The following is a 22,675-nucleotide window of genomic DNA, read 5'->3' on the forward strand; positions in this document are numbered from 1 at the left end:
AACCGTCTGCAGGTGACACCCTGCTCCTTCGAGCGGACGCTTCCACTGCTTTTGAGACGTCTTCAAGATGTGCGGAATAATAACATCAAATATCCCTTTTTCCAAAGGAAAAGTGGAAAAGGAAAAACCCTCTTGTTTGTGCAACTGAAATTTTATCTTCTGCGTCTGTTGCCCCCAATCCCGTGACGAGCACGGATGGTTAAAGGGGAAAAAGCAGAAACCAAGTGAATGGGGTTTATTTTTAGTCGCTTTCTATGCGGTTACACAAAATATTTACAGGAGGCACCACAACTTCACTTTCCACCATTACAATGTTCTGTGTGCGGAGCCAGCATCGGTCTCTCAAATCAGACCCAGGATCCAGCTACAGTTATATGAACTTGGTCTGTACCCTAAATCTAAGAGACCACATTGTTTATTAACAAAAAAAGACATCTCCCTGGGAAAACCGCCAAGATGCGGCTCAACGTAAATTCTTGCATGATGGATTGTTGATTGATTTCTGCTTCTGAAAAAGCTGGGTGACAATCCCTATGGTCGAATTAAAGGGATTCTCTGCAATGAAAGGTCAGAGGCACTGATTACGTTGCCTGGACGGCCGGCGGGTATTGTGCACCTATCCTATTAATTAGAGCAGGAATCCTGGCAGGTACCTGTCCAAACACGGTGAATAGAGTCTCGCCTGCTGCTGTTGACCGAGGCACCAGAGAATCCCTTTAACCTGACCTTGTCGTACAAGCATGATAGTCACTAGATGTAAAATGTGTCACTATCTTTCTGTATGTGGGGAAATCCTCTCTATGTTCTGGTCAGTGATGGGACCGATCTTATACAAGTCCATGTGCCGAGGGTGACTAAACCATGGGGTTAATAGTTAGTGGTCACTTGTTCGCACCATGGGTTCCCTGTCCAGTCTCTGCCGGTGGTCAGATGAGGTGGCTGAAGATGCTACAAAACAGTCATGCATCTGTCCTCCAGGAGAGCGCCTTGTGACATCGACGCTACTTGGTTCTCTTTAAGGAAATCTGAAATATTTGCCAAGGTCTGCCCTGTGCCCCCGATGCTCCTCTGCCCATACGAGCCGCCGCTGCTGTTCTTAGTAGAAACTGTCTGTCCACGATAAACTTGTGCCTGATACTCACAGACGCCAAACTTACTGAGAAGGATAAAGACGTCTCTCCGGAAAGTCTTGGTAAATATGGCATAGAGAAAAGGATTGGCGCAGGAGTTCAGCGGGTAGAACAAGACCAGAAGGATTTTCGAGTTGGAAACCGTGATGAGCGGCTTGTTCATAATGGCAGACAAGGCATAGAAGGAAATGGGTGCCATACAAAGGAAATCGGTGAAGATTAGGACCGCCATGCGCTTGGCGATCTTCGTGTCTTTGTCTCCGGACTTGTAATGAGGGTTTCGTACAGTGATGTAAATCTTAATGTAGCAGGCGCAGATGATGATGAATGCCGTGATGTTGAGCATTAAGACCAAGATGATGTAGGCCTGCGCGAGTGTGGTCTCCGTATCCATTGGTAAACAGATGCTGACCTTGATGTAACTGCTAATCCCAACCAATGGTAGGGCTGCCAGAAAGAAGCAAAAAGCCCACCCGCCCAGCATGATGAAGGCTGCGTGTCTGAGGCGGATCTTACGATCCAAGCGCATGGCAAATGTGATGGCGTACCAGCGCTCCAACGTTATCACAGTGAGAGTATACACCGAGAGCTCGCTGGCGAACACCGTGAAGAATCCAGCTGTGTTACACCCTGGCCCTGTCTGCCAGTTAATGGCGTAGTTATAGTACTCAGAGCGGGTGTGAAGGTCTTCAGAGGCAATGAGAAGCAGGTAGATGCCCATGCAGAAGTCTGCAAATGCCAGGTTGCACATAAGGAAGCGTGGCACAGTCAGCTTGTAATGGCTAGTGATGAGAATCAGCAAGACGAATGCGTTACCCAGGATGGCCAAGAGATTCACAAACCAGACCACGATCCTCAGGAAATCGTAGCCCATGATGTCTTCACAAGGGTTAAACTCGTCCGGCGTGGGCGTGCACACCAGTTTCTCGCCACCATCACAAATATCATACACATCGTAGCTCTTAAAAACCGTGGCGTGCTGCTCCTGTGCGTTCTTGATTTCCTGTCCAAATCCAACCTCTTCATCCCCCTGATCCTCAAAGAAGACTGAGAAATGACTGCTGCTGTGAAAAGTTGTAGATTTCATGTTTTCTGTCTGGTCTGGATCTCCATCTATGTAGTCTTGGTAATATGGGCCATTCCCTACAAAGGTTCTGACGGAGCGTTTCTGGTGGCTGCTCTGCAGGTAAGACTGGTTACATAAGAAGGACTCCAGGTCGCTGCGGAGGGAACCAGACAGACAATCAGCGAATTGTGGAGCAAATGTCAAGAGCACAAAAATAATTTTGCAACATGGTGACCAAACAGTCAACAGCAGCATCGCAGCTCCCAGGGAAATGTGCGTAACGTGAACTGTGTAATTGTGAGATGTGCCCAGGTGGCAATCAATGCGAGTGGCACAAATCACTGCAGCACAAAGGACCTGAGCTTTCCCTGATGATTTTAGCTTTGTCTATGGCTACATTGTCATTTGGCGAATGTGGACCGTTCACCAACAGACGGGCAAAGAACTAATGCGGGAAAGGGGTAAGCAGTCGTCCCAGATCTCCATGGGATTTTACTAGCTGCTGTTTGCCGTTGGTTATACGAAATGTCATTGGGCCGTCTCCCTCGTCGTTTACACTCTTCCGCATATTACTTTTATTTAGGGATTCATTATCTTGTCATTTAGTTTTGCTATATTTTCAATTAAAGGAAAATTTATGAAGTGGCATTACCAACCCAAGTCTTAAAGGGGTTGTACCATTTTGTCTATTTTTAGGCTCAATTATGAGCGCAGAGTCGTCATCACCGCTGCAGTCTTCGTTGTTTGGCTGCGCTCTGTTAACATGACATCACCACGACAGCCAATCACTTAGCTCAGCAGCTCTGCCAGTGTAGATGTTTGAAGCCACTGAGCCCAGAGATTAGCTGCAGCGCTGTAGACATGACATCATCTCTAGGGCCAATCAACGACGACCACAGTAAAATGCGACTGGTTATTAAGATGTGCACACTGTCATGAGTTTTGTGCATCCCCAACTGTCCAAGCACCAGAAAATCAGGTGGGGATGATAAATTCCCACCAAAGGCTCTTAAAAGACTGCAGAACATCTCATTTTTAGTGATGAAGCATTCTGTACATATAACTGGACCAGGCTACTAATGTGGGTGTCTCCACGCACTGAATTGGCCGGTGCGGACAGAACCAGGCTACTAATGTGGGTGTCTCCACGCACTGAATTGGCTGGTGCGGACAGAGCCAGGCTACTAATGTGGGTGTCTCCACGCACTGAATTGGCCGGTGCGGACAGAACCAGGCTACTAATGTGGGTGTCTCCACGCACTGAATTGGCCGGTGCGGACAGAACCAGGCTACTAATGTGGGTGTCTCCACGCACTGAATTGGCCGGTGCGGACAGAACCAGGCTACTAATGTGGGTGTCTCCACGCACTGAATTGGCCGGTGCGGACAGAACCAGGCTACTAATGTGGGTGTCTCCACGCACTGACGTAGCTGGTGAGAACGAGACCAGGCTATTAATGTGGGTGTCTCCACACATTGACTTGTCCGGTGAGGACAGAACCAGGATATTAATGTGGGTGTTTCCACACACTGACATGGCTAGTGGGAGCAGGACCAGGATATAAATGTGGGCAGGGTCGGACTGATGCTCCGGTGGGCCCCAGCTCCTGCCTCCTTCATTAGTCCCTGCCCTGCATGTCAATAGTGTCTACAACTGACCGGCAGTGCTGTGTGCAGATGTCAGGCGCACTGGGGACTGGGCACAACTCCTAGACTAGCTGCAAACTCCCCTCATTCAGCTGAGAGCACTGTGCCAGCCAATTCCACATCATCCTATAAATCCCAGCAATGACGTCGCTGGGCTGCTCTGTGTGCACAGGACCTGTGAAGAGTTCACAGGAGGGGAGGAGTCAGGGGTCACATGATCAGGGGCCTCCGTGGATGCAGGACTCTGCTGTGCTGGTTGTAATGGTGCTGGATGAGGGGAAGTTTAGGTGTGGGGTCAGGAGGGGTTTACCGTGTGAATGTAGCAGAGCTGTGTGTGTAGGAGGTGTGCGAAGCAGAGCCATGTGTTTACGAAGTGTGCGGAGCAGAGCCGTGTGTATATGGAGCGGAGCCGTGTGCGTACGAAGTGTACGGAGCAGAGCCACGTGTGTATGGAGCGGAGCCACAAGTGTATGGGGTGTACGGAGTGGAGCCGTGTGTGTGCACGAGGCATACAAAGCGGAACCGTGTGTATGAGGTGTGCGGAGCCGTGCGTGTACAAGGTGTATGGTGGGGAGCATTCATACCTCCCAACCATCCCGGATCCATCAGGACTGTCCCGATTTTTGGTCTGCCCCACTGTTCCTACTGGGAGCTTACTTTTCCTGCGAACACAGGAGTACATGGCGGAGCCCCGAGGAGCACTTTAAAACTCGCACGTGACGTTCCACCGGAAGTGACGTGCTGGAAGCTAACCGGAAATTAGGTAATTTCGGGAGGAGATTGTGACGGAACGATGTAGGCACTTCAGGAAATGCTTCAGATCCCTCACCGTATCCACCTCCGACAGCGAGATTGCCTTGGAATCGGGGATGCCGGCCATGTGAGCGGATCATGATATGTCCTGCACCAGGAGGCTCAGGTGGGTATTACAATGGGAGCAGGGCTGCTATAGTGTCTTTATAGAATCTTTCTTTCTCTCTTTGTTCTTTCTCTCTAATCTTTTTCTTTCTCTCTTTCTTTCTCTGTTTCTTTCTCGCTCTCTCTGTTCTTTCCCTCTAATCTTTTTCTCTCTGTACTTTCTCTCTCTCTAATCTTTCTTTTTTGTTTCTCTTTTTCTTTCTTTCTCTCTGTTCTTTCTTTTCCCTCTTTCTTTCTTTCTCTCTGTTCTTTCTCCGCTTTCTTTCTCTCTCTCTGTTCTTTCTTTTTCTCTCTAATCTTTCTCTGTTCTTTCTTCCCCTCTTTCTTTCTCGCTCTGTTTTCTTCTTTCTCTGTTCTTTCTTTCCCTCTCTGTTCTTTCTTTCTCTCTGTTCTTTCTTTCCCTTCTTTCTCTGTTTTCTGCTTTCTCTCTGTTCTTTCTTTCTCTCTGTTCTTTCTTTCCTCTCTTTCTTTCTCTCCCCCTCTGTTCTTTCTTTCTGTTCTTTCTTTCCCCTCTTTCTTTCTCTCTGTTCTTTCTTACTCTCTGTTCTTTTTTTCTCTCAGTTCTTTCTTTCCCCTCTTTCACTATCTCTCTGTTCTTTCTTTCTCTCTATCTCTGTTCTTTATTTCCCCTTTCTTTCGTTCCCCTTTTTTTTCTCTCTGTTTTCTTCTTTCTCTCTCTCTGTTCTTTTCTCTCTAATCTTTCTTTTTCTCTCTCTGTTCTATATTTCTTTCTTTCTCTATTCTTTCTTTCCACTCTTTCTTTCTCTGTTCTTTCTTTCCCCTCTTTCTTTCTCTGTTTTCTTTCCCCTTTCTCTCTCTGTTTTCTTTCTTTCTCTGTTTTCTTTCTCTGCCCCTGTTCTTTCTTTCTCTGTTCTTTCTTTCCCCTCTTTCTCTCTGTTCATTCTTTCCTCTCTTTCTCTCTCTGTTCTTTCTTTATCTCTCTAATCTTTTTCTTTCTGTTTTTTCTTTCTCTCTGTTTTTTTTTCTCTCTGTTCTTTCTTTTTCTCCCTGTTCTTTCTCTCTGTTATTTCTTCCCCTCTTTCTTTCTCTCTCTGTTCTTTCTCTCGCTAACCTTTCTTTCTCTCTGTTCTATATTTCTTTCTCTGTTCTTGCTTTCTTCTTTCTTTGTTCTTTCTTTCGCTATCTCTGTTCTTTCCCCTTTCTGTTCTTTCTCTCTTTCTTTCTCTGTTCTTTCTTTCCCCTCTTTCTTTCTCTCTGTTCGTTCTTTCTTTCTCTGTTCTTTCTTTCTCTCCCCCCTCTGTTCTTTCTTTCTCTTTCTTTCTCTCTGTTCTTTATTTCCCCTCTTTCTTTCCCCTTTCTCTCTCTGTTCTTTCTTTCCCCTTTCCTTTGTTTCTCTCTAATCTTTTTCTTTCTGTTTTTTCTTTCTCTCTGTTCTTTCTTTCTCTCCCTGTTCTTTCTCGCTCTGTTCTTTCCCCTCTTTCTCTCTCTTTTCTTTCTTTCTCTCTAATCTTTTTGTCTCTGTTCTATATTTCTTTCTTTCTCTGTTCTTCCTTTCTCTGTTCTTTCTTTCTCCTCTTTCTTTCTCTCTCTGTTCGTTCTTTCTCTGTCCGTTCTTTCTCTGTTCTTTCTTTCTCTCCCTGATCTTTCTTTGTCTCTGTTCTATATTTCTTTCTTTCTGTTATTTCTTTCCCCTTTTTTTCGCTCTCTGCTTTCTTTCCCCTCTTTCTTTCTCTCTGTTCGTTCTTTCTTTCTCTCTTTGTTCTTTCTTTCTCTCCCCCTCTGTTCTTTCTTTTTCTTTCTCTCTGTTCTTTCTTTTTCTTTTTTTCTCTCTGTTCTTTCTTTCTCCCTGTTCTTTCTTTCCACTCTTTCTCTCTCTGTTCTTTCTTTTTCTCTCTAATCTTTTTCTTTCTCTGTTTTCTCTTTGTTTTCGTTCTCTCCCTGTTCTTTCTCTCTCTGTTCTTTCTTCCCCTCTTTCTTTCTCTCTCTGTGTTTTCTTCTTTCTCTGTTGTGAGTTCATTTTTCCCTTCACCGTTGAGGTCTGATGAACTCCCTCCTCTGGTGAAGGAAGGTAGTGAGGCTGATTACCAAACACCTGGGCAGCTAGATGATGACTGGGTGGCTGGAATTGAGGACAGGATATAAGGCAGCAGACCCCCTTCTGCCTTGCTGGTGATCCTGCTGGATTCTTGGAGACCAGTCTGATTACTGCGTCTCAAAGCCAAGTTTTTCTGCTCTGCTTTGTACACTTCAGTTTTGTTTTTGTTTTGCCTTGTTTTTTGGGAGTTCTGCCATCCCTGGCCGGGGGTGAGCTGAATTCCATTTTTGTCTCTGATCTGTTGATCTTTTGCTCAGTCTTCAGAATATACCTGAGTGCTGATATAGTCTTTTGAAGCCTAGCGACTTCAGGGCCTGTTTTTCCTATCAGTCGGTTGGCACATTTTGGATAGGGTTTTTGCGGATGGCAGACAGCGGCTTTCCTATCATGTCCTATTTAGTTAGCTTGGGCCCCATCATTTGCTCAACCTATCTTTCTATCTGTGTTAGTGTTTTCATCTTGCTTCACCGTCATTATATGTTGGGGGCTGCCTATTGCTTTGGGGTCTGCTCTGAGGCAGTTTAGTTTTTCCCTTTCTGTCTTTAGGCTATGTAGTTCTCCGGCTGTGATCGAGGGGTCTAGGGCACCGTAGGAACCCCCCACAGCTACTGCTAGTTGTGGATAGGTTCAGGGGTCTGCAATCCGATAGCTGCCAACCTCTCTGGTTTTTCTGGACTTAGCTAGTATTTTGTTTTTTCCTCCTTCGGTGACTCATCATAACATTTCTCTTTCTGTTCTTTCTCTCTCTAACCTTTTTCTCTCTGTTTACATTTCTTTCTTTCTCTGTTCTTTCTTTCTCCGTTCTTTCTTTCCCCTTTCTCTCTGTTCTTTCTCTGTTCTTTTCCCTCTTTTTTCACTCTCTGCTCTTTATTTCTTTCCCCTCTCTTTCTCTGTTCTTTCTTTCTCTCTGTTCTTTCTTTCTCTCCCCCTCTGTTCTTTCTTTCTTTCTCTCTGTTCTTTCTTTCTCCTTTCTTTCTTTTTTCCTCTCTGTTCTTTCTTTCTCCCTGATCTTTCTTCTCTTTCCTTTGTTTCTCTCTAATCTTTTTCTTTCTGTTTTTTCTTTCTCTCTCTGTTCTTTCTTTCTCCCTGTTCTTTCTCTCTCTGTTCTTTCTTCCCCTCTTTCTTTCTCTGTTTTCTTCTTTCTCTCTCTGTTCTTTCTTTCTCTCCCTAATCTTTCTTTGTCTCTGTTCTATATTTCTTTCTTTCTCTTCTTTCTCTCTCTGTTCTTTCCCCTTTCTTTCTCTGTTCTTTCTCTCTATTCTTTCTTTCCCCTTTCTTTCTCTCTCTGTTCTTTCTTTCTCTCCCTAATCTTTCTTTGGCTCTGTTCTATATATGTTTTTTTCTCTGTTCTTTCTTTCCCCTTTTTTTTTGCTCTCTGCTCTTTCTTTCCCCTCTTTCTTTCTTTCTGTTTGTTCTTTCTTTCTCTGTTCTTTCTTTCTTTCCCCCTCTGTTCTTTCTTTCTTTCTCTCTGTTCTTTCTTTCCCTTCTTTCTTTTTTTCTCTGTTCTTTCTCCCTGTTCTTTCTTTCCTCTCTTTCCTTTGTTTCTCGCTAATCTTTTTCTTTCTTTTTCTTTCTCTCCCTGTTCTTTCTCTCTCTGTTCTTTCTTCCCCTTTCTTTCTCTCTGTGTTTTCCCCTTTCTTTCTCTCTGTTCGTTCTTTCTTTCTCTGTCCATTCTTTCTGTTTTTACTTTCTTTCCCCTCTTTCTTTCTCTCTCTGTTCTTTCTTTCTCTCCCTAATCTTTCTTTGTCTCTGTTCTATATTTCTTTTTTTCTCTGTTCTTTCTTTCCCCTCTTTTTTTTTTGCTCTCTGCTCTCTTTCTTTCCCCTCTTTCTTTCTTTCTGTTCGTTCTTTCTTTCTCTGTTCTTTCTTTCTCTCCCCCTCTGTTCTTTCTTTCTTTCTCTCTGTTCTTTTTTCCCTTCTTTTTTTTCTCTGTTCTTTCTTTCCTCTCTTTCCTTTGTTTCTCGCTAATCTTTTTCTTTCTTTTTCTTTCTCTACCTGTTCTTTCTCTCTCTGTTCTTTCTTCCCCTCTTTCTTTCTCTCTGTGTTTTCTTTCTCTCTGTTCTTTCTTTCTATCCCTAATCTTTCTTTGTCTCTGTTCTATATTTCTTTCTCTGTTCTTTCTTTCCCCTTTCCCTCTGTTCTTTCTATCTTTCTTTCTCTGTTCTTTCTTTCCCCTTTTTTTTTCTCTCTCTGCTCTTTTATTTCCCCTCTTTCTCTGTTTGTTCTTTCTTTCTCTCCCCCTCTGTTCTTTCTTTCTTTCTTTCTCGCTGTTCTTTCTTTCCCCTCTTTCTTTCTTTTTTCTCTTTCTGTTCTTTATTTTCCCTCTTTCCTTTGTTTCTCTTTAATCTTTTTCTTTGTCTGTTCTTTCTTTCTCTCTGTTCTTTCTTTCTCTCTGTTCTTTCTTTCTCTCTGTTCTTTCTTTCTCTCTGTTCTTTCTTTCTCTCCGTTCTTTCTTCCCCTCTTTCTTTCCCCTCCTTTCTCTCTGTTTTCTTCTTTCTCTCTGTTCTTTCTTTCTCTCCCTAATCTTTCTTTGTCTCTGTTCTATATTTATTTCTTTCTCTGTTCTTTCTTTCCCCTTTCTTTCTCTCTGTTCTTTCTTTCCCCTCTTTCTTTCTGTTCGTTCTTTCTCTCTCTGTTCTTTCTTTCTCTCCCTAATATTTCTTTGTCTCTGTTCTATATTTCTTTCTTTCTCTGTTCCTTCTTTCCCCTTTTTTCGCTCTCTGCTTTCTTTCTTTCCCCTCTTTTTCTCTCTGTTCGTTCTTTCTTTCTCTCTCTCTGTTCTTTCTCTCCCCCTCTGTTCTTTCATTCTCTCTGTTCTGTCTTTCCCCTTTCTTTTTCCTCTCTGTTCTTTCTTTCTCCCTTTTCTTTCTTTCCCCTCTTTCTCGCTGTTCTTTGCTTCTCTCTCTCACTGTTCTTTCTTTTTCTCTCTAGTCTTTTTCTTTGTTTTTTCTTTCTCTCCCTGTACTTTCTCTGTTCTTTCTTTCCCTCTTTCTTTCTCTCTCTGTTCTTTTTTTCTCTCTCTAACCTTTCTTTCTCTCTGTTCTATATTTCTTTCTCTCTCTGTTCTTTCTTTCTCTCCCTGTTCTTTCTCTCTCTGTTCTTTCTTCCCCTCTTTCTTTCTCTGTTTTCTTTCTCTCTGTTCTTTTTCTCTCCCTAATCTTTCTTTGTCTCTGTTCTATATTTATTTCTTTCTCTTTTCTTTCTTTCCCCTCTTTCTCTCTGTTCGTTCTTTCTTTTTCTGTTCTTTATTTCTCTCTCTCTGTTCTTTCTTTCCTTCCTTTTTTCTCTCTCTGTTCTTTCTTTCTCCCTGTTCTTTCTTTCCCCTCTTTCCTTTGTTTCTCTGTAATTTTTTTCTTTCTCCCTGTTTTTTCTTTCTCCCTGTTTTTTCTTTCTCCCTGTTTTTTCTTTCTCCCTGTTTTTTCTTTCTCCCTGTTTTTTCTTTCTCCCTGTTTTTTCTTTCTCCCTGTTTTCTTTCTCCCTGTTTTCTTTCTCCCTGTTTTCTTTCTCCCTGTTTTCTTTCTCCCTGTTTTTTCTTTCTCCCTGTTTTTTCTTTCTCCCTGTTTTTTCTTCCCCTCTTTCTTTCCCCTCTTTCTTTCTCTGTGCTTTCTTCTTTCTCTGTTCTTTGTTTCTCTCTCTAATCTTTCTTTGTCTCTTCTATATTTTTTCTTTCTCTGTTCTTTCCCCTTTTTTTCTCTCTGTTCTTTCTCTCTGTTCTTTCTTTCCCCTCTCTCTTTCTCTCTCTATTCATTCTTTCTCTGTCCGTTCTTTCTCTGTTATTTCTTTCTTTCCCCTTTCTTTCTCTCTGTTCTTTCTCTCTCTATTCTTTCTCACTCAGTTCTTTCTCTCTCTGTTCTTTCTTTCATTCTCTCTGTTCTTTCTTTCCCCTCTTTCTTTCTCTCTCTCTGTTCTTTCTTTCCCCTCTTTCTTTCTCTCTCTCTGTTCTTTCTTTCCCTCTCTCTGTTCTTTCTTTCCCCTCTTTCTCTCTCTCTGTTCTTTCCTTCCCCTCTTTTTTCTCTCTCTCTGTTCTTTCTTTCTGTCTCTGTTTTCTTTTTTCACAATCTGTTTTCTTTTTTCTTTTCCTCAGTACCAGTCAGTGTGCCCACAATGATAGCCACTGTGCCCTCAGTACCAGTCAGTGTGATAAGCAGTCCTAAATGGGTGTGGTTGGGGTATGTACATGGGTGTGACTAGTTGTGAATGGGTGTGGTTGAGGCGTGGTCTAAAATTTGCAGCAGTGTGCCGCAACCTGTCCCTCTTTCCCTTCTTCAAAAGTTAGGAGGTATGATGGTGGGCCCCAAGAATGATTTTTCTCTGGTGGGCCCAAGGTACTCCAGTCCGACGCTGAATGTGAGTGTCTCCACGCACTGACATGGCTGGTGAGGACAGGACCAGGCTATAAATTTAGGTGTCTCCACACACTGACGTGGCCGCTGCGGACCGGCGCAGCCCAGAATGGCGACGTTACAAACCTCTTCTTTTTGGTCCAGTTGGTAAAAGCACAACAGTGACTGGGGTAGGACAGTTCGGCTGTCGCCAGGTGCACAAAGGTATTTAGTGGGGGCAACTTCTTCAGGTACCAGGTGCTCTCTGCCTTTAGATGCTTCAGGTACTTCAAGCCTTTGGTGGGCAATGAGGAAACTGCCGTCCTGGAGATGTCCCTGGATGAACAGATACAAAAAAAACTGAAGTGACGTAGCCTGACCCCACCTATTAGTCTAGCCACACCCACTTGCCCAGTTATGTGGAAACATTAAGAGGGTGGACAGACACCAAGATAAGGGCCTGATCTGACCTGGTCTCTGCTGTATGGTGGTTACACCTTAGCAAAGTGCATTCTGGGAGTGACCCCAGCCATCTGATCATGGTCAGGGAACTTTTATTGTAGTGTGATTGTGTGGCAGGGGATGGACTTCACCAATCCCAATATTGTGCACTAAAACACTTAGGAAAGCCTCACTCACAAGGTTGTGGGTCCTGAGACGACCCCCATAAAAACTTCTCTGTGGAGCCCACCCAGCTGTTCATTGTTGTGCAGATCCCTAGAAGAGAGGAGAGAAGGGTTCAGATGCTGGAGCTGCTTGTGGTTTAGGCACAGTCTCCCGCAGGAGGAGTGTTACTGGGTGTTACCAGCTGGCTCTCGCTTCACACAACTTGTTAAAACACATGAGGAGGTTTTCCAACATTTTGTGCCGGTGACGGAGCCCATAGCCAAGACTTGTGACAGACATCGGACAAGAACCCGCACATAATCGTGCCATCTCTTGGCAATGAGTGTACCGTCTGGATGGCTAATCTCCAGAGCCCAGCACAAAAGGGGTTACCTGGCTCAGCAGCAGCGGAGAATTGCTTAGCGTGGGAAGAAGGAAACTTGCAAAACCCCAGCAGCCTGGCAAGTGGATCTCACAATCCTTTCCCTGCGTTTTAATGAGCCACCTACACCCCGTCCCTCCCTGAGATCTGCAGTGTGCAAAATGTCTAGTGTTCTTAGGCTAAAAAAATAAAAACGCCAGAGCTGAGGTTCTGTTATTAACCTCCACCCTTATAATGTGGGTGCCAGAGGTGACCATAGAGTGAGAGCCATTACTGTGAATGGATGGGAAAACAAGGGGTCAACAAGTGCATCATGGGAGACACATCAGCAAGATGACTATATCATAGAAAAAACGACCTGAAATAGTTTTTATTAGATGTACATTAAAAGGACAAAAATCTTCCATAAAAAAAAAAACAGACAACATACACATAGAAAAAAGTAATAGAAAAAAAGTAGACAAAATAGGATATCGCTACCAATACCCTGGGCTATACCCTGTACTCCTGCCAACCTGCCAGCGGAGGTTGGCACCCTAGGGGAGGCGATGGTGGTGCCCCCGCTCATCGGCGGCTCTCCCTGATACCCTAGATGGCCCTACTGTAGGGAAAAATGAAGGTGTGTAAATATGGTCACCCGGGCAACATATATAGCCTCTGCGCCAGTACCTGGTACATATGTGGTAGTCAATTATTTGACACCTGGCAGAGTTAATCTGAGCAGTGATGGAGTAAGGAGTAACTTATGGATAATAGGCATATAGCAATGTGAGTGAACCTCTAGCTCAGTTCCTAGCTAGTTTAGCTCTACATGCATCCTGAGATACAGCGGAGGTTGACACCCTAAACTAAGCGTCAATGGCGCCCCCGCTCATCGGCGGCGGCCCGTACTATCCCTTTCAAGGCTCTACTGTCTGATAGAGTAAGGACCCCACACTATGGTACTTGGTAGAGGGAAGTAGGTGGCAAAGATGATAAAGAAAGATATACTTTATATGCATTGGGGTATCTCACCAACCATGCCCAATTAACATGAGAGAAATGTGTGATACACTAATAGGTAGCAAGAAAAATAATCAACATCAGCATGATGACCAACAATACCGTAAACATATTCCCGTCCTGGAGTCACAGCAATCACTCCATGGTTATAGCGCCTCATGGACGCTCGCCACCAATATAGACGCTGGATTTCTTCCAGCTCTGATATAAAATCTACTCAGTAATCCAACAAGTCATTCATAGTTCTCCATGGGAATCCATTGCCCCCAACTACTAAGGAGTGCAGGTGAAAAAGACCTACAGGTGCTTCTCACAAGATTAGAATATCATCAAAAAGTTAACTTATTTCAGTTCTTCAACACGAAAAGTGAAACTCATATATTATATAGAGTCATTACAAACAGAGAGATCTATTTTACGTGTTTATTTCTGTTAATGTTGATGATTATGGCTTACAGCCAATGAAAACCCAAAAGTCATTATCTCAGTAAATTAGAATACTTTATAACACCAGCTTGAAAAATTATTTTAAAATCCGAAATGTTGGCCTACTGAAATGTATGTTCAGTAAATTTACTCAATACTTGGTCGGGGCTCCTTTTGCATCAATTACTGCATCAATGCGGCGTGGCGTGGCATGGAGGCGATCAGCCTGTGACACTGCGGAGGTGTTATGGAAGCCCAGTTTGCTTTGATAGCAGCATTCAGCTCGTTCGATTGTTGGGTTTGGTGTCTCTCATCTTCCTCCTGACAATACTCCATAGATTCTCTATGGGGTGTGGTACAGTAAAGGGTATTTTACTGGATGGAAGATATGTTTCTCCCAGCAGATTAATGTTTGGCCGGGTTTTTCCTTAAAGACGGGACCTGCGATGATGTCAGGGTCACGTGATCAGCCCATGTGGTGTCTACCTTACTGGTGGGAGGGGTTAGGCCCTATGTAATGGAGGTTGGTGATTGCCACAGTGTGAGTGTGTTTCTGGAAGCTACAGGAACTTGTGTTGACTCAGCCTGAACCTTGGATATAGGATTCCCGTGCTGCAGGACTATCGCAGCAAGACTCGGAAGAACCCCGGGAATGGCACCTGGCGGATGCCGCAGGACCTGGCAGCCGCTTAATTACGCCCGTCCCGTGAAAGGGGTGAGTCTGGGACCAGTGGTTCTCCAAGCTGGAGTATGTGTTTGATTTCCCTTACGTTTTGTTAAGCTCCTGGTTACTGAGTGACATTAAAACCACTGAAATTGGACTTTACGCCTGTGTGTTGCTTCGTTACTGCCGCCCAGCTATTGCCAACCAGAGCGAATCCCTACAGGGGTTAAAGCGAACCTGTCACCTGTTTTGGCCGCTATAAGATATGTCCGCCGCCTTTCAGGGCTTATCTGCAGCATTCTATAATGCTGTAGATAAGCCCCGATCCAACCTGCAAGATAATAAAACTAAGTTTTATTATACCCACCCGGGGGGGTCCAGTCCGATGGGTGTCGCAGGTCCGGGTCCGATGCCACCCTCCTGCTTGCTTCATCACTCCCCGACATCGCGCTCCTATGCAGGCGTACTTACAGTGGGGCAAAAAAGTATTTAGTCAGTCAGCAATAGTGAAAGTTCCACCACTTAAAAAGATGAGAGGCGTCTGTAATTTACATCATAGGTAGACCTCAACTATGGGAGACAAACTGAGAAAAAAAAATCCAGAAAATCACATTGTCTGTTTTTTTTTTCATTTTATTTGCATATTATGGTGGAAAATAAGTATTTGGTCAGAAACAAGCAATCAAGATTTCTGGCTCTCACAGACCTGTAACTTCTTCTTTAAGAGTCTCCTCTTTCCTCCACTCATTACCTGTAGTAATGGCACCTGTTTAAACTTGTTATCAGTATAAAAAGACACCTGTGCACACCCTCAAACAGTCTGACTCCAAACTCCACTATGGTGAAGACCAAAGAGCTGTCAAAGGACACCAGAAACAAAATTGTAGCCCTGCACCAGGCTGGGAAGACTGAATCTGCAATAGCCAACCAGCTTGGAGTGAAGAAATCAACTGTGGGAGCAATAATTAGAAAATGGAAGACATACAAGACCACTGATAATCTCCCTCGATCTGGTGCTCCACGCAAAATTCCACCCCGTGGGGTCAGAATGATCACAAGAACGGTGAGCAAAAATCCCAGAACCACGCGGGGGGACCTAGTGAATGAACTGCAGAGAGCTGGGACCAATGTAACAAGGCCTACCATAAGTAACACACTACGCCACCATGGACTCAGATCCTGCAGTGCCAGACGTGTCCCACTGCTTAAGCCTGTACATGTCCGGGCCCGTCTGAAGTTTGCTAGAGAGCATTTGGATGATCCAGAGGAGTTTTGGGAGAATGTCCTATGGTCTGATGAAACCAAACTGGAACTGTTTGGTAGAAACACAACTTGTCGTGTTTGGAGGAAAAAGAATACTGAGTTGCATCCATCAAACACCATACCTACTGTAAAGCATGGTGGTGGAAACATCATGCTTTGGGGCTGTTTCTCTGCAAAGGGGCCAGGACGACTGATCCGGGTACATGAAAGAATGAATGGGGCCATGTATCGTGAGATTTTGAGTGCAAACCTCCTTCCATCAGCAAGGGCATTGAAGATGAAACGTGGCTGGGTCTTTTAACATGACAATGATCCAAAGCACACCGCCAGGGCAACGAAGGAGTGGCTTCGTAAGAAGCATTTCAAGGTCCTGGAGTGGCCTAGCCAGTCTCCAGATCTCAACCCTATAGAAAACCTTTGGAGGGAGTTGAAAGTCCGTGTTGCCAAGCGAAAAGCCAAAAACATCACTGCTCTAGAGGAGATCTGCATGGAGGAATGGGTCAACATACCAACATCAGTGTGTGGCAACCTTGTGAAGACTTACAGAAAACGTTTGACCTCTGTCATTGCCAACAAAGGATATATCACAAAGTATTGAGATGAAATTTTGTTTCTGACCAAATACTTATTTTCCACCATAATATGCAAATAAAATGAAAAAAAAAACAGACAATGTGATTTTCTGGATTTTTTTTTCCTCAGTTTGTCTCCCATAGTTGAGGTCTACCTATGATGTAAATTACAGACGCCTCTCATCTTTTTAAGTGGTGGAACTTGCACTATTTCTGACTGACTAAATACTTTTTTGCCCCACTGTATCTGCCCTGTTGAGGGCAGAGCAATGAATTGCAGGTCGCAGGCGCCGGGAAAGGTCAGAGAGGCCCAGTGCCTGCGCACTACCGTATTCTGTTCTCAACAGGGTAGATAAGTATGCCTGCTGCGTGATGCCAGAGAGCAACAAAGAAGCAGGAGGGCGGCATCGCAGGAATGCTGTATATGAGCCCTGAAAGGCAGTGGCTGCATCTTATAGCAGCCAAAACAGGTGACAGGTTCCCTTTAAGGTCAGGCGAGTTTGCTGGCCAATCAAGCACTGTGATACTGTTGTTTTTACACCAGGTATTGGAACTTTTGGCAGTGTGGACAGGTGCCAAGTCCTGCTGGAGAATGAAACTTTCATCTCCAAAAAGCTTGTTGGCAGAGGGAAGCATGAAGGGCTCTAAAATTTCCTGGTAGATGACTGCGCTGACTTTGGTCTTGATAAAACACAGTGAACCTACACCAGCAGATGACATGGCTCCCCAAACCATCACTGATTGTGGAAACTTCACACTAGACCTCAAGCAGCTTGGACTGTGGCCTCTCCACTCTTCCTCCAGACTCTGGGACCTTGATGTCCAAATGAAATGCCAAATTTACTTTCATCTGAAAACAACACCTTGGACCACAGAGCAACAGTCCAGTTCTTTTTTCTCCTTGGCCCAGGTAAGACGCTTCTGGCGTTGTCTATTGGTCATGAGTGGCTTGACACAAGGAATGCGACACTTGTAGCCCATGTCCTGTATACGTCTGTTTGTGGTTGTTCTTGAAGCAATGACTCCAGCAGCAGTCCACTCCTTGTCAATTTCCCCCAAATTTTTGAATGGGCTTTTCTTAACAATCCTTTCAAGGCTGCGGTTATCCCGGTTGCTTGTACGTCTTTTTCTACCACACTTTTTCCTTCCACTTAACTTTCCATTAATATGCTTGGATACAGCACTCTGTGAACAACCAGATTTTTTAGCAATGACCTTTTGTGGCATACCCTCCCTGTGGAGTGTGTCAATGACTGCCTTCTGGACATCTGTCAAGTGAGCAGTCTTCCCCATGATTCTGGAGCTACTGAAACAGACTAGGTGACCTTTTTAAACGCTTAGGCAGCCTTTGCAGGTGTTTTTTGGTAATTATTCTAATTTACTGAGATAATGACTTTTGAGTTTCAATGACTGTAAGCCATAGTCATCAACATTAACAGAAATAAACACTTGAAATAGATCACTCTATTTGTAATGATTCTATATAATGAGCTTCACTTTTTGTATTGAAGAACTGAAATAAATTAACTTTTTGTGAGAAGCACCTGTATGTCCATCACGGTCAACAAAAGAATGAATGCAAGGCGTGGGGATCAACCATAGAACTTTCTCTGTGCTGATTAATCCATACGAAGGAAAATAACCTTTGATGGCTGAGTCAACTCGGTCTGCGGGAGGTAATACAGAACAGCACTTTAACCCCTTTCCGACATAGGGTGTACATTTACGCCGATGTCGGAATTCCTACCTTTGATGTGGGCTCCGGTGGTAAGCCCAAATCTTTTCCGGGACATGTCAGCTGTTTTGAACAGCTAACATGTGCCCGCAATAGCCGCGGGTTGAATAGCGATCCACCCGCTGCTATTAACTAGTTAAATGCCGCTTCCGGCATTCGCGTCGGAAATACGCACACCGCGACCTGTGTTACATGATCGCAGGTCACCAGTGTGACGACAGCCCGAGGTCTCCTGGAGTGCCGGCTTGCTGTGAGCACCACCCAGTGCTCGATGCTTATAGCAAGTCAGTAATTCAGCTACATAGAGGCGAACTGATCATCGCCTCTATGTAGCTGAGCTGATTGAGTTGTGGCAACTTCTAGTCTCCCATGGAGACTATTGAAGAATGCCAAAAGTAAAAAGAAAATATAAAAGTTCTAATTACCCCCCTTTCGGCCCATTCAAAATAAAACAATAAAAAAATCAAACATACTCATATTTAGAATCGCCCGATCTAGGAATTAAAAAAAAGGATTAACCTGATCGCTTAACGGCGTAGCAAGAAAAAAAATCAAAACACCTGAATTACGTTTTTTTTGGTTGCTGCGACACTGCATTAAAATGCAATAATGGGCGATCAAAAGATCGTATCTGCACCAAAATGTTATCATTAAAAACATCAGTTCGGCACACAAAAAATGAGCCCTCACCCAACCCGAGATCACGAAAAATGGAAACGCTACGGGAATCGGAAAATGACGCCTTTTTTTAAACAAAGTTTTGAATTTTTTTTCACCACTTAGATAAAAAAGAACCTAGACATGTTTGGTATCTGTGAACTCGTAATGACCAGGAGAATCATAATGGCAGGTCAGTTTTAGCATTTCGTGAACCTAGCAAAAAATCCAAACAAAAAAATGGATGGGATTGCACTTTTTTTGCAATTTCACTGCACTTGGAATTTTTTTCCCGTTTTCTAGTACACAACATTGGTAAAACCAATGGTGTCGTTCACAAGTACATCTCGTCCGGCAAAAAACAATCCCTCACATGGCCATATTGAAGGAAAAATAAAAAAATTTATGGCTGTGGGAAGAAGGGAAGTGAAAAACAAAAAAACGCAAAACCGAATAAAGCTCCGGGGGTTAATGGGTTACAGACCAGTCCATATATTTGCATGGATCATTCATTGTACTTTGTTCTAACTACAGTAATTTATGTCCAGTAAGGCTTTTTGTAAGCAATTACCTGTTACTGCTGTGACCAGATTCTAATAACAACTGCTCTTACCATAGAGAACCAGATCTTGAGTGCCTACTATACAGATTTACTGCTTTTACAGTAACTGCCTCCTTAAGTTAGTGGGCAAAAAATTCACTTTTTACAGTAGACACCCAGCTCCTGAGGTGACAGCTCCAGATTCACATGCGGAAGAATGCTTATCCTCCGTGGAGATTGAACCTATTTTTCTCAAGATGAAGGGAACGCTGCTTGTCTTTTCTGTTAGTCATACACTTTATATAACCATTATCCAAAAGCTTATTCCATCTATCAGTCCGTACTCTATTCACACACTTGCTCGCTTCCAGCTATCTTTCCTAATTCACCCATACACACACATGCTCGCTTCCGGCTATCATACATGCTTGCTTCCATCTATTTTCCCCCTCGCTTCCAGCTATCCCTTATGATTCCCCCCTACATGCTCACTTCCAGCTATCTCATAAAACTCCTCAATACATGCTCACTTCTAGCTATCCCTCAAGACTCCCCTATACACGCTTCCTTCTATCTATCTCTCAAAACTCACCTATACATGCTCGCTTCCATCTATCCCTCATGGCTCCTCCATATATGCTTGCTTCCAGCTATTTTCCCCCTCACTTCCAGCTATCCCTTATGACTTCCCCCTACATGCTCATTCTCAGCTATCTCTTACAAATGCCCCATAAAAGCTAGCTTCCGGCAATTTGGACTCCCACATACACTCTTGATTCCGGCTATCCTTCACGACACACCCATCCACGCTTGCTTCCGGCTATACCTCACGACTCCCCCATACATGCTTGCTTCCGGCTATCCCTCATGACTCCCCCATACATGCTTGCTTCCGGTTATCCCTCACGACTCCCCCATGCACACTCGCTTCCGGCTATCCCTCATGACTCCCCCATACATGCTCGCTTCCGGCTATCCCTCATGACTCCCCCATACATGCTCGCTTCCGGTTATCCCTCACGACTCCCCCATGCACGCTCGCTTCCGGCTATCCCTCACGACTCCCCCATACACACTCGCTTCCGGCTATCCCTCACGACTCCCCCATACACACTCGCTTCCAGCTATCCCTCATGACTCCCCCATATATGCTCGCTTCCGGCTATCCCTTTCCACTCCACCATACACGCTCGCTTCTAGCTATCCCTCACGACTCCCTCATACATGCTAAATAAGGAAGCGAAACAGCATCCAGTCCAGGTGAAAAATTGTATCAAAAATTTATTCTGCCAGTACAAAATACAACGTTTCGGCCATATTGTGGCCTTTTTCAAGTATAACATAGCAGCACAAATGGTGGCCTTTTATAGTGTGGCACAGCCAATCACCATTTCGGTAACACCCATCACAGAAAATCCATACATAAAATACATATAAATACATCCATCAGATACATATATATTCAATAGCACAGTTTATCCAATCGTTAACAATAATGGTCATATTTATATTAGAAATATTGCAAAAGCATTTCATACATAAACAACAATCCCCAAATCAGCCCACCAATGATCATGATGCATCAAAGGTATCCATAGCAATAACGCACCAATCACTTGCCGTAATACATATCCATATATAAACCGCCAATCCCTAATCACATAGTAGTGGCGCCAACCCCAATGGACCAATCATGTGAGGACTCACAAATCCCTATATCGGCAGAGTTCCCTCTCCCTGTATGACAACATCAGCCAGAGCCAGGCTGTATCAGGAGCGCAGTCTAATGACGCGCACCACCAGGTCACGGCGCGCGCGCCGCCCATCCCCGCAGGTCCGGTCACGTGACGTCTCCGTCACAGAGCACCGTGCATGCGCGGTGCTATGCAAGGGATCAGCCACACGAACCGCCCACCGGGGAGGACCGCGCACGCGCAGAGGACCAGAGCACGCGCTCACACACCACACTCCCTCACACACCACACTCCCTCACAAGCCCGCGCATGCGCTGATTGACAAAAACCAGGGTACTACCATACTTGAATAAATGAGTCCACGCAGATAGGCCAAAATGCTCCCAAACAACGCAGCATATAAAAGACATTTGGAATCAAGGAACCATATCCATAGTAACTTTAATAATATTCCATACTTTACGAAAATCGCATACGTTGCATATTATACAAGGAGCAAAACTGGGATAATTACAAAAAAGAAAAAAAGGAAAAAAGGGCACGGGGAATGACAGGCAAGAAATAACGGCAAAAATTCATAAAGGACAGCATCCTCTTCGTAATTCAGGACTGATTGGTCCATTGGGGTTGGCGCCACTACTATGTGATTAGGGATTGGCGGTTTATATATGGATATGTATTACTGCAAGTGATTGGTGCGTTATTTCTATGGATACCTTTGATGCATCATGATCATTGGTGGGCTGATTTGGGGATTGTTGTTTATGTATGAAATGCTTTTGCAATATTTCTAATATAAATATGACCATTATTGTTAAAGATTGGATAAACTGTGCTATTGAATATATATGTATCTGATGGATGTATTTATATGTATTTTATGTATGGATTTTCTGTGATGGGTGTTACCGAAATGGTGATTGGCTGTGCCACACTATAAAAGGCCACCATTTGTGCTGCTATGTTATACTTGAAAAAGGCCACAATATGGCCGAAACGTTGTATTTTGTACTGGCAGAATAAATTTTTGATACAATTTTTCACCTGGACTGGATGCTGTTCCTCTTCCTTATTTGGACTATTGTTCATTTGGGTCCATGAACCTTTGAACTGGCATCCACCCCTCCGTTGTGCTGTCAGCTGCTCTTTGCTGTCCCTCATACATGCTATCTTAAGCCCAGCATTCTAATGTTCTGATTAGAGAGATGGAAGTTAGCTACTGTTAAAGGCCCCGTCACACTAAGCGACTTACCAGTGATCCCGACACCGATATGAAGGTGTCAGGATCGCTGGTAAATCGCTATGTGATCGCTGGTGAGCTGTCACACAGACAGCTTCACCAGTGATCAGCACAGCGATGCCGAGCGCCCGGCATCGCTGGCCATCCTGTAAAAAATAGAATCAAAATAAAAAATATAGTTATTCTCACCTTCCGATGTCGCGTTCAGCCATCCCGCCTCTCTCCACGCTCCGGTCCCAGTGATCCTTTGCGAGAATGACCGCGAGATGTCACGGTCTCGCGGGATAACAAAGTCTCGCGGTCATTCGTGCAAAGGATCACTGGGACCGGAGCGTGGAGAGAGGCGGGATGGCTGAACGGGACATCGGAAGGTGAGAATAACTATATTTTTTATTTTTTGAATTATTTTTTACAGCTGATCGCTGGTCTCCCGCCTGTCACACACAGCGATGCGTGCTGGCCAGCGGGAGACCAGCGACCAAAGAAATGTCCAGAGGTTTCTTCCAGCGATCAGCGATACCGGCAGGGGGGCCGCTCGCTGATCGCTGTCACACACAGCGATCTCGCTGGTGAGACCGCTGTTATGTCACAAAAGTTGTGACTCAGCAGCGATCTCGCTACCGAGATTGCTTAGTGAGACGGGGCCTTTAGACCTCTCTTTCCCCTTCATCTTCTCTGACAAGGATCAAGTATGTTGAAAACACTAAATCTTTCTTTTGCCTGCTGTCTGCTCTTCAAATAGTCTGGAGGTCTT

General features: G+C 44.3%; 1 protein-coding gene across 2 annotated transcripts in view; it reads right to left on the minus strand.

The window, feature by feature from the left end:
* Positions 1-220: 220 nt before the first annotated feature.
* TSHR (thyroid stimulating hormone receptor) overlaps positions 221-22,675 on the minus strand; it is a 148,642-nt gene continuing 126,187 nt past the window's right edge. For both annotated transcript variants that reach the window (XM_073587044.1, XM_073587047.1), the window contains 3 exons: positions 11,779-11,856; positions 11,287-11,475; positions 221-2,350 (listed from right to left, as the gene is read on the minus strand). In XM_073587044.1, coding sequence (XP_073443145.1) covers positions 949-2,350; positions 11,287-11,475; positions 11,779-11,856 — 1,669 coding nt within the window. In that variant the 3' untranslated portion in view covers positions 221-948. The remainder of the gene's footprint in view (positions 2,351-11,286; positions 11,476-11,778; positions 11,857-22,675) is intronic.

Source organism: Dendrobates tinctorius, unplaced genomic scaffold (genome assembly GCF_039654945.1).
Source record: "Dendrobates tinctorius isolate UK_male_01 unplaced genomic scaffold, ASM3965494v1 ptg000010l, whole genome shotgun sequence".
NCBI lineage: Eukaryota > Metazoa > Chordata > Amphibia > Anura > Dendrobatidae > Dendrobates > Dendrobates tinctorius.